This window comes from Babylonia areolata, chromosome 29, assembly GCF_041734735.1.
Source record: "Babylonia areolata isolate BAREFJ2019XMU chromosome 29, ASM4173473v1, whole genome shotgun sequence".
Taxonomy (NCBI): domain Eukaryota; kingdom Metazoa; phylum Mollusca; class Gastropoda; order Neogastropoda; family Buccinidae; genus Babylonia; species Babylonia areolata.
This window is the reverse complement of record NC_134904.1, coordinates 20,131,033-20,144,158: the sequence shown is the minus strand read 5'-3', so window position 1 is coordinate 20,144,158 and position 13,126 is coordinate 20,131,033. Positions and strand designations below refer to the sequence as shown.

The following is a 13,126-nucleotide window of genomic DNA, read 5'->3' as shown; positions in this document are numbered from 1 at the left end:
ATGAATAAAGAATACAAAACACATGATGTTTTCCCATTTTATATATTTTAAGTGACATGCTGTTGTTTTGAAATCAGTGGTTTGTTTTCTGTCACATTTTCAACTTGTTCATTACAAACATTAGTCAGGTAATTTGCACAAAAATATCATTTTCTGGACAAATGGACATCTGCACACACAAAATCATACTAGAACAACCACAATATAAAAAAAACTGAAAAAGAAATAGATGCATTGTGACTTCTGCAAGTGATAATATGGATGTGAGGCCACGCCCCCTCAGTCTCCACCCCCCTCCTCTTCACCCCTCTCACACGGTCACTTCATCCAGTTCTCATCAGACCGCGTTGGCTGAGTGCCAAGAAAATAGCTCATACAGTGTCCTGCTAAAAATTCGGTGACCTGTCGTCTGCTAGAGTTGAACAGCCTGCATCACGCACTGATAGTTGTATCTTGGCCACTCTCTTGATTGCTCCCTTTATTTTCTATCAAATCGTCCTATAAATGTTCACCACTGTCTTCTCCTTCGAATTTATGCTCCAATTCTTTCTGAGCATCAGCTAAAGAAAGTAATCTTGGTTGATTTAGTTCGCCACAAGCGCATGTCTTGAGCACGGCGTCAGTCCGACATTTTGTTGAGCGAGTGAGGATAGGAACCAGGCAAAGACTGCGGCCAGTAACCCAACCAAAACGTTCAAATAAAGGACTGCCTTATGACGCAGATGGTGTTTGTAGCTATGAATAGAATCCAGAATGATTCCCCAAGCTAAAGCTACCAGCATTTTTGTCAACGAACTGAATGCAAAGCATGGAAAAGTCAGAATATTTCGATGACGAGTTATCTCGTCATTGTGGCAGCGAAGCATACATGCTTTCCATGACGAGTTATCTCGTCATGCAGGCAGCCTAGGGGTTAATAATGATGATAATAATAACAATAACAATAATAATAATAATAGCAATAATTGTAATGATAATAATAATAATCATCATCATGATAATAACAATGATAATAACAACAACAACAGCAGCAACAACAAGAACAACACAAACAACAATAGAATTAATAATGATGATAATAGTAATAATAATGATGATGATGATAATGATTATAATAATAATAATAATAACAACTGATAACAAGAACAACAACAATAATACTAATAATCAGTAACAAGAACAACTACAACAACAATGATAATAACAACAACAACAATAATGACAACAACAATGAAAATAACAACAATAATGACAACAACAACAATAATGACAACAACAACAATGACAACAACAACAACAATGACAACAACAACAATAACGACAACAACAATGATAATAACAACTACAACAATAATGACAACAACAACAATAATGACAACAACAACAATAATGACAACAACAATGATAATAATGACAACAACAATAATAATGACAACAACAATAATAATGACAACAACAATGATAATAATAACAACAACAATAATGACAACAACAATAATAATGACAACAACAATGATAATAATAACAACAACAATAATAATGACAACAACAACAATAATGACAACAACAATGATAATAATAACAACAACAATAATAATGACAACAACAATAATGACAACAACAACAATAATGACAACAACAATGATAATAATAACAACAACAATAATAATGACAACAACAATAATGACAACAACAACAATAATGACAACAACAATGATAATAATAACAACTACAATAATAATGACAACAACAATAATGACAACAACAACAATAATGACAACAACAACAATAATGACAACAACAATGATAATAATGACAACAACAATAATAATGACAACAACAATGATAATAATAACAACAACAATAATGACAACAACAATAATAATGACAACAACAATGATAATAATAACAACAACAATAATAATGACAACAACAACAATAATGACAACAACAATGATAATAATAACAACAACAATAATAATGACAACAACAATAATGACAACAACAACAATAATGACAACAACAATGATAATAATAACAACAACAATAATAATGACAACAACAATAATGACAACAACAACAATAATGACAACAACAATGATAATAACAACAACAACAATAATAATGACAACAAAAATAATGACAACAACAATGATAATAATAACAACAACAATAATAATGACAACAACAACAACAATAATATTATCAAAGCGCTGTCTGTACCCGTTTCAGCTTGAGGAGGATGTTGTCTACGGCCGAGTGGGTGTAACTGGTCAGCAGTACTGTCTGCCCCAGCTCCCGCAGAATCTTCACCAGCGCCACGATGGTGGATGTTTTACCTGCGGAAGCACGCACTCGTCAGTGGTGAAAGTGTGCTGTGCCCTGTGTCCTGTTGTATTGTGTGGTACTGTGCTGGGATGTTTTGTGTAGTTTTCTACTATAAGATCATATGTTGTGCTGTACTGTGCTTCTTGTATCATATTGTCTTGTATTGTGTTGTGATGTGTTGTAGTGTAGTGTAGTGTTGTGTTGTGTTGTGTTCTATTGTGTTGTATTGTTGTGTTGTATTGCACTGTATCGTTGTGTTGTATTGTTGTGTTCTATTGTATTGTTGTGTTGTACTGTATTGTTGTATTGTATTGTTGTTGTACTGTATTGTATTGCATTGTATTGTTTTGTTGTGTTGTATTGTATTGTACTGTATTGTATTATGTTGTATTGTATTGTTGTGTTGTATTGTACTGTTGTGCTGTGTTGTGTTGTATTGTATTGTATCGTATTGTACTGCATGGCACTGCATTGCATCGCGTGTGTGTGACGCTATCTCTCTCCTCTGTCTCTCCCCCCTCCCCCCCCATCCCCCCCCCTGCCCCCTCTCCCTTCCTCTCTCTCTCCCCTCTCTCTCTCTGCCTCCCATCTCCCTCCCCCTTCTCACCCCCCCCCCTCTCTCCCTCCTTCTCTCCCTCTCTCTATCCCACCCTCCCTCCCTCCTCTGTCTCTCACCTGTTCCAGGGTATCCTTTGATCAGCAGATAATCTTTGGACATCAGTACCTGGATCATTGATGCAAAGACTATGTTACAAGCGTCATACTTTTATCCAAAAACAGAAATATGACTATCAAACCAGTCATTATACTATGGTTTAAAGGTCATACTTTTATCCAAAGACAGAAATATGATCATCAAACTAGTCACTGTACTGTGTTACAAACCTCATACTTTTATTCCAAAACAGAAATTGTCTACCAAATTAGACATCATCAATACAAATATTGAAATAAAAATTTTTTTAAAATGATATTCAACACCGTATCTTCTTCTTCATTCGTTGGTGGGCTGCAACTCCCACGTTCACTCGTATGTACACAAGTGGGCTTTAAGTGTATGACCGTTTTTACCTCACCATGTAGGCAACATTACTCCGTTCTGGGAGGTAAACACCATGTCAGATATCACTGGTGATCTCATTTTTTCAGTTCTCCGCTAATCCAATGCCTGTGGTGAGTTGGTGTTGACAGCTCTGGTGCCTGCAGATTAACAGGGGACTGCTGTGTGTAACAGCAATTGTTTGTTGATATTCCCAGCAATTTGTAACATCAATCGTTTGTTGATATTCAAGGCGTTTTGTAGGATTCCCAGCAATTTGTAACAGCAACTGTTGACGTCTTATGCCACTCTGCGGTGTGTAGCTTGTTGTAAATTTCCTTTACTGGTGGCATGACTGATGACCCCTCCACCCAATGCCCCACACCACTCCCCTGGTGGCTGCTTGCCTACTTCCTGTTTTTCTCAATATACCATCGCCCCCCCCCCCCCCCTCCCCCTCCCCCCCAAGTCCCACCCCTCACCCTCTCTCCACACCCACTGCATGAGGGTGTATGTGTGTGCGGAAACGGATGAATGTGCACCTGTCTAAATCACCATGCAGTGCACAGGCAATAAAGCAATGAGAAGAAGAAGTGATGATGTGAATGAGAAGAAGTGATGATGTGAATGAGAAGAAGTGATGATGTGAATGAGAAGAAGTGATGATGTGAATGAGAAGAAGTGATGATGTGAATGAGAAGAAGTGATGATGTGAATCAGAAGGAGTGATGATGTAAATGAGAAGAAGTGATGATGTGAATGAGAAGAAGTGATGATGTGAATGAGAAGAAGTGATGATGTGAATGAGAAGAAGTGATAATGTGAATGAGAAGAAGTGATGATGTGAATGAGAAGAAGTGATGATGTAAATAAGAAGTGATGATGTAAATGAGAAGTCATGATGTAAATGAGGAGAAGTGATTATGTAAATGAGAAGGAGAAGTGATGATGTGAATGAGAAGTGATGATGTGAATGAGAAGAAGTGATGATGTGAATGAGAAGAAGTGATGATGTGAATGAGAAGAAGTGATGATGTGAATGAGAAGGGGTGATGATGTGAATGAGAAGGAGTGATAATGTGAATGAGAAGAAGAAGTGATGATGTGAATGAGAAGAAGTGATGATGTGAATGAGAAGAAGTGATAATGTGAATGAGAAGGGGTGATGATGTGAATGAGAAGAAGAAGTGATGATGTGAATGAGAAGAAGTGATAATGTGAATGAGAAGAAGAAGTGATGATGTGAATGAGAAGAAGTGATGATGTGAATGAGGAGTGATGATGTGAATGAGAAGAAGTGATGATGTGAATGAGAAGTGATAATGTGAATGAGAAGAAGTGATGATGTGAATGAGAAGAAGTGATGATGTGAATGAGAAGAAGAAGTGATGATGTGAATGAGAAGAAGTGATGATGTGAATGAGAAGAAGTGATGATGTAAATGAGAAGTCATGATGTAAATGAGGAGAAGTGATTATGTAAATGAGAAGGAGAAGTGATGATGTGAATGAGAAGTGATGATGTAAATGAGAGGAAGAAATGATGACGTGAATGAGAAGAAGTGATGATGTGAATGAGAAGAAGTGATGATGTGAATGAGAAGAAGTGATGATGTGAATGAGAAGAAGTGATGATGTAAATGAGAAGAAGAAGTGATGATGTGAACTGTTGCTGATGAATCAGTAACCCGCACCGTTCCACACCCCCTACCTTCAGAATGGCCGTTTTCTGGGGCTTGTTCAGTGGCCTGAAGATTCTCTTCACTGAAACAACACATCAAAATAACACCCACTGAAACAACACATCAAAACAACACCCACTGAAACAACACATCAAAACAACACCCACTGAAACAACACATCAAAGCAACACCCACTGAAACAACACATCAAAACAACACCCACTGAAACAACACATCAAAGCAACACCCACTGAAACAACACATCAAAGCAACACCCACTGAAACAACACATCAAAACAACACCCATTGAAACAACACATCAAAATAACACCCACTGAAACAACACATCAAAACAACACCCACTGAAACAACACATCAAAATAACACCCACTGAAACAACACATCAAAACAACACCCACTGAAACAACACATCAAAATAACACCCACTGAAACAACACATCAAAATAACACCCACTGAAACAACACATCAAAGCAACACCCACTGAAACAACACATCAAAGCAACACCCACTGAAACAACACATCAAAACAACACCCACTGAAACAACACACACCCACTGAAACAACACATCAAAGCAACACCCACTGAAACAACACATCAAAACAACACCCACTGAAACAACACATCAAAGCAACACCCACTGAAACAACACATCAAAGCAACACCCACTGAAACAACACATCAAAATAACACCCACTGAAACAACACATCAAAACAACACTCACAGAAACAACACATCAAAACAACACCGTCATTTTATCAGACTTCACTACCAACCTTGTGAGCAAGTGAGTGAGTGAGAGAGTGTGTGTGTCAGTGAGTGAGTGAGAGTGAGAGAGAGAGTGTGCGAGTGTGAGTAAGAGTGTGAGTAAGAGTGAGAGTAAGAGTGAGAGGGTGAGTGTGAGTGACAAGGAAAAATGACAATGACAAATGTTTTATTGAGGGTAAACTGGTGAGAGAGAGAGACAGTGCGCATGCGTGTGTGTGTGTGTGTGTGTGTGTGTGTGTGAGTTTGCGTGTGCGCGCGTGTGTGTGTGAGTATGCATGCGTGTGTGTGTGTTTGTGAGTATGCATGCGTGTGTGTGTGTGTGAGTATGCGAGTGTGGATGCGTGCATGTGCATGTGTGAGTGTGTGTATGCGTGTGTGTGTGTGTGAGTATGCATGCATGTGTGTGTGCATGCGCATGCGTGTGTGTGTGTGTGTGTGAGTTTGCGTGTGCGTGTGTGTGTGTGTGAGCATGTGTGCGTGTATGTGTGTGAGTATGCATGCGTGTGTGTGTGTGTGTGTGTATGCATGCGCGTGTGTGTGTGTGAGTATGCGTGCATGTGTGTGTGTGCATGTGCGAGTGTGGATGCGTGCATGTGTATGCGTGAGTGTGTGCATGCATATGCGCGTGTGTGTGTGTGAGTATGCGTGTGTGCATTTGTGTGTGTGTGTGCGGCGTGTGTGTGTGTGAGTATGAGTGCATGCGCGCGCGTGTGTGAGTATGCGTGCGCGTGCGCGTGTGTGTGAGTATGCATGTGTGTGTGTGAGTGTGTGAGTATGCGTGCGTGAGTGTGGTCTATGTATCAACAGTACAGGCGAAGTGAGGAAAATCAGAGAGCACTGCCTTTCCCAAGGACACAACACCATGACAAACAAACCAGGGCCTCAAACTCTGATCACTGGTGACCACAGGAAAAAGAAGCCAACATAATGGTGCTCACCATATACAGAGATACTGCTTTCACATCCACTGACCTTTCTCCACAGCACTCTTGGACATTGTCAGCTGAAATTCCGGTTTCCGACCGTCGATAATCAGCGATCGCAGCTTGTGACTGGAAAACACCACCAGAAAAATCACCACCACCGAATGGGGATGAGGCAACAAAAGGAAGAACTAAACAGACAGGTCTTCTCTCATTCTTCTGCTTTTTGTTGTGGGCTGTAACCCCCATGGTCTGTGGTGTTTCTCACAGTGGGGCTTTAACCCCTTCAATGCTGCTGACGTGACTGCTTCTCAGTGATGTGGGCTGTCACCTCAGTGACTTGAAGCAGACACACACTCACACACACACATACACTCAATCACACACACATGCACACACACACACACACACACTCACCCACCTACCCACCCACACTCACACGCACACGCACACACACACACACACTCACTCACACACACTCACACCCACACACACACACACTCACCCACCCACACACACACACACACGTACACACACACACTCACCCACTCACCCACCCACCCACCCACACACACACACACACACACACACACTCACACCCACACACACACACTCACCCACACACACACACACTCACCCACACACACTCACCCACCCACACACACATACACACACACTCACTCACTCACACACGCTCACACCCACACCCACACACACACACACCCACACACTCATCCACACACGCACACACACACATACACACACACACTTACCCACAAATACACACACACACACACACACACTCACTCACACACACTCACACACACACTCACACACACACACACTCACTCACACACACTCACCCACACACACACACTAACTCACACACACTCACCCACCCACCCACCCACCCACACACACTCACTCACACACACTCACCCCCCCCACACACACACACACACACTCACCCACCCACACACACAGCACCTACCAGTGAGGGGAGTTGTCCAGAAGTCGTGAGAGGTTGCTCATCAAGTAGCCAGCCGTGTTGAACGTGTCACAGCGGTCAATGCGCAGCACCAGCCACTGGAAGGCTGTGTTCTCATGAAAACTGTCCCTGGAAAAAATGCATGAACCACCGCCGCAGTGTGATGGCGCAGCTCCCAGTGAAACTTGGAGTGAAGTTCCCATGCTTACAAATGACACACAATAGTGTGAGGGATTACAAGACGGGAAAGTGTGTGTGTGTGCACGTGAGTATGTATGTGTGTACGTATATTCAAATTACATGTGCATGCATGGTCATGCATATTGTATGAATGAGTGCGTCCGTGCGTGTCTGCATTTATGTGTGTACATATATGTATTCATGCACTGAAGGATTCTATGAAGAAAATAATCAAAATGATAAACTAGCTATGTAAAAACCAACCTTACCTTAGAAGTATGTATCTAAAAGCAAACTTAATCTTTTAAATAGCAACCTAAATGCCAATCGCACCTTTAAGATATCTATCCAAAAGTCACCTTCAACTTTGAAATAGCTCCCCAAACACGAGTCGCACCTGAAGAAAAGGTATTTATAAGTCAACTTAATCTTTGAAATAGCTATCAAAAATGTCAGTTACACCTTTAAAATACCTGTATAAAAGCCACCTACATCTTAAAAATAGCTACCAAAATGCCAGTCACACCTTAACGTAGCTATCTAAAAGCCAACTTCATCTTCAAAATAGCAAATCAGACACTGATTTTACCTTAAAAATAGCTATATAAAAGCTAACTTCATCATCAAAATAACTACCTAAATGCCAATTACACCTGAAAAATACTTAAATCACATTTTAAAAATTGTTATCTAAAAGACAACTTCATCTTCAAAATAGCTAACTAAATGCCAATGGCACATTGAGAATAGCTATATAAAAGCCAATCGCACCATAAAAAAGGGGATAAGTTGATGTTAAGTTAAGAAAGACACATTTCATCCGACCTGTCGACAACGACGTCCACAACGTTCTCCGTGATATCCCTGATGAATCCTGTGGACAGTGCGATGTAGCGACCGTCCTCAGAGCTGATCACCACCACGTCGTTCTTTGCCAGTCCCCCCATGTTCAGCGCCCCTCCACAAAACCTGCATCGAGATTTATTTCCCCTGTTACGCCAGCTTAAATATCACAGATATTCCATGATACACGCTTTGATACGTTTCAGTGGGAGTTTTATGCACACTAGATAGCCATGTTCAGAGCCCCTCCACAAAACCTGCATCGAGATTCATTTCTCCAGTTACGCCAGCTTAAATATCACGGATATTCCATGATGCATGCTTTATTAATTAACAAATAATGAGGCCAGGAGATGAAATAATTAACAAATAGTACAGAGTGGTAACTCTCCATCCACAAAGTACACAACTTCAAGTCAGTGCTGCTTTCACTATCAATTCTGCTGGCACACAGGTAAATAAAAGGTACACTGGAACAAACCCAGACACTTCCTCAAAAAAGGAAGCGCCAGGCCTGTCCTCATACCCATCATTTGACATGTGCACACAGCAGCAAAGACAGAAGAAATGTGCAAACACAAATTAGCTTTTATTCAAGACTGGCATAGCTTCTTTAATCCTGAACATGCCACACAGAACACATGGACAATACAGAACAAACACATGGTTGCCTTGGTGGTTTTTCCCGCACACAAGAAGATACATGAACAGGCAGCGCCCCCCCCCCCCCCTCGCCCCCCCCCCCCCCCACACACACACCCAGACCCCCTCACCCCGAAAAGTTGGGAGGAAGAAGAAGAGAAATGGCCAAGAGGTAACGTGTCCGCCTAGGAAGTGAGAGAATCTGAGCGCACTGGTTCGAATCCCAGCACAGTTGCCAGTATTTTCTCCCCCTCCACTAGACCTCAAGTGGTAGTCTGGACGCTAGTCATTCGGATGAGACGATAAACTGAGGTCCAGTGTGCAGCATACACTTAGCGCACTTAAAAGAACCCACGGCAACAAAAGGGTTGTCCCTTGTAGATTCTGTAGAAAAAAAACACTTCCATAGGAAAAAAAAAACAACAAAACTGCAGGCAGGAAAAAATACAAAAAAATGGATGGCGCTGTCAGTGTTGCGACGCGCTCTTCCTGGGGAGAGCAGCCCGAATTTCACACAGTGACAAAAAAGAGAAATACAATACAATACAATACAATGCAATGCAATATGATACAATACAACACAATACAAGAAGAATCAAATCAAATCAAATCAAATCAAAAACACATGGAAATTAAGTTGTGCAATCACAGGCTCATGTAAACACTAGCATAAAATCATCATGCGCAACATAAGAAGAGATTAAAACTAGCACACACACATACTCATGTTAAGACAATAGGGTATTGCACAACAATATTTACAAATGAAAACATCCAACAAAAAAAGGGTATATATTACTAAAAATGACATGCGCGCAAGCACGCGCGCACGCACACACACACACACATGCACACACACACACACACACACACACGTTAAGACCATAAGGTATTGTACAACAATACATTAATAAAAACATCAAGGGAATAAATCGTATATATAAGTAAAATGCACACACACACACAGGTACCCACCCAGGCTTTCGTTGGAGCTGCACACAGCAACCCTTGCCCTCACTGAAGGCCTGGGTCTCTGGAACGCCCAGCATGGACGTCACCATCACCAGCTGTCGCAGGCAGTCCCCCTGTTCCTCCCTGCACACAGCACGCCATTCATCGCTCACTCATTCCAGCGTCTGCTTGTTCAGAGGAGTGCAACAGCCAAGTGGTTAAAGCGTTGGACTTTCAATCTGAGGGTCCCCGGTTTGAATCTCGGCAACGGCGCCTGGTGGGCAAAGGGTGGAAATTTTTCTGATCTCCCAGCTCAACATGTGTCGACCTGCTAGTGCCTGAACCCCCTTCATGTGTATATGCACGCAAAAGATCAAATACGCACGTTAAAGATCCTGTAATACATGTCAGCGTTCGGTGGGTTATGGAAACAAAGAACATACCCAGTAGGCACACCCCCGAAAATGGAGTATGGCTGCCTACAGGTAGGGTAAATAAACAAAACGGTCATACATATAAAATGTTACATGTCTGTGTAAGTGTGTGTGAGTGAAACCTGACTGAATGACACAGGAAGCTCTACCCAGGTAGGCAGCCTGTTGTGCAAATGACTCCATGTTTGTAAAGCGCTTAGAGCTTGGTCTCTGACTGAGGACAGGTGCTATAAAAGTATCACAATCATCATCATCATCATCATCAAAACACCAAGGTCCTGTGCACAGCATGCACTTGGCACACTGAAAAAGAAAACCAGAGAGGCAAGGCCTTCAAGACTCACTTGTGATAAATTAAGTCCCCTAGCATTAATTACAGAGTAATTTCCCTTTTTTACTATCTGCACCAAAACGTTTGCAAAATAAATAAAAATTCCATGCTTAGCAAAAGAAGTTCCTGTGAACAAAAAATGATAATAATGACTCCTCTTGTTGTTGTGTCAGAATAAGAGGTCAAAGTGCCAAGTTTAGAGAATACAAAAAAATATAAATATAACAGTAAATGCAGTTTGCATATAATTAGCCTTCTTTTTTTTTAATTTTTTGTGCCCATCCCAGAGGTGCAATATTGTTTTAAACAAGATGACTGGAAAGAACTGAATTTTTCCTATTTTTATGCCAAATTTGGTGTCAACTGACAAAGTATTTGCAGAGAAAATGTCAATGTTAAAGTTTACCACGGACACACAGACACACACACACACACATACACACACAGATAACCGAACACCGGGTTAAAACATAGACTCACTTTGTTTACACAAGTGAGTCAAAAAACCAAAACAGTGCTGTCCTCTGGCAAAACTCTGTGGTGGAAATCCACTCTGATAGGTACGCAAACATATAATCATGCACTCAAGGGCTGAGCAAGCGCGTTGGGTTATGCTGCTGGTCAGGCATCTATCTCCCTAGCGGACGTGGTGAAGCGTACCTGTCTAGCACTGAACATGACCCACCTGTCAACACTGAACCCGACTCACCTGTCAGCGCTGGACATAACCCACCTGTCAACACTGAACATGACCCACCTGTCAACACTGAACATGACCCACCTGTCAACACTGAACCCGACCCACCTGTCAACACTGAACATGACCCACCTGTCAACACTGAACATGACCCACCTGTCAACACTGAACCCGACTCACCTGTCTAGCACTAAACATGACCCACCTGTCAACACTGAACATGACCCACCTGTCAACACTGAACATGACGTACCTGTCAACACTGAACCCGACCCACCTGTCAGCACTGAACATGACCCACCTGTCAACACTGAACATGACCCACCTGTCAACACTGAACCCGACCCACCTGTCAGCACTGAACATGACCCACCTGTCAACACTGAACATGACCCACCTGTCAACACTGAACCCGACTCACCTGTCAACACTGAACATGACCCACCTGTCAACACTGAACCCGACTCACCTGTCAGCGCTGAACATGACCCACCTGTCAACACTGAACATGACCCACCTGTCAACACTGAACCCGACCCACCTGTCAACACTGAACATGACCCACCTGTCAACACTGAACATGACCCACCTGTCAACACTGAACCCGACTCACCTGTCAACACTGAACATGACCCACCTGTCAACACTGAACATGACCCACCTGTCAACACTGAACCCGACTCACCTGTCAACACTGAACCCGACTCACCTGTCAGCACTGAACATGACCCACCTGTCAGCACTGAACATGACCCACCTGTCAACACTGAACATGACCCACCTGTCAACACTGAACATGACTCACCTGTCAGCGCTGGACATAACCCACCTGTCAACACTGAACATGACCCACCTGTCAACACTGAACATGACCCACCTGTCAACACTGAACCCGACTCACCTGTCTAGCACTAAACATGACCCACCTGTCAACACTGAACATGACTCACCTGTCAACACTGAACATGACGTACCTGTCAACACTGAACCCGACCCACCTGTCAGCACTGAACATGACCCACCTGTCAACACTGAACATGACGTACCTGTCAACACTGAACCCGACCCACCTGTCAGCACTGAACATGACCCATCTGTCAACACTGAACCCGACTCACCTGTCAGCGCTGGACATGCACCAGATGTTGCGAAGACTGTGAGCATGCTGTGCGGCCGCCTCAAGGTCCAGACACAGCAGCCAGTGCCGGACATAGCTCAGGTGAGAATCGCTCAGGTGAGACAGCGCCTCAGGTACCAGAGAGCTCATGGCATGGTCAGGGGGGTGCTGCAGGTTCTCCA

General features: G+C 42.5%; 1 protein-coding gene across 1 annotated transcript in view; it reads right to left on the bottom strand.

Annotated features, from left to right (window-relative positions):
• LOC143275020 (DNA replication ATP-dependent helicase/nuclease DNA2-like) overlaps positions 1 to 13,126 on the bottom strand; it is a 63,508-nt gene that overhangs the window by 18,218 nt on the left and 32,164 nt on the right. The window contains exons 17-24 of the mRNA XM_076579082.1: positions 12,946 to 13,126; positions 10,390 to 10,509; positions 8,755 to 8,898; positions 7,753 to 7,878; positions 6,811 to 6,890; positions 5,078 to 5,130; positions 3,004 to 3,052; positions 2,224 to 2,339 (exon numbers count right to left, since the gene is read on the bottom strand). The exon at positions 12,946 to 13,126 is cut by the window's right edge and continues 5 nt beyond it. Coding sequence (XP_076435197.1) covers positions 2,224 to 2,339; positions 3,004 to 3,052; positions 5,078 to 5,130; positions 6,811 to 6,890; positions 7,753 to 7,878; positions 8,755 to 8,898; positions 10,390 to 10,509; positions 12,946 to 13,126 — 869 coding nt within the window. The remainder of the gene's footprint in view (positions 1 to 2,223; positions 2,340 to 3,003; positions 3,053 to 5,077; positions 5,131 to 6,810; positions 6,891 to 7,752; positions 7,879 to 8,754; positions 8,899 to 10,389; positions 10,510 to 12,945) is intronic.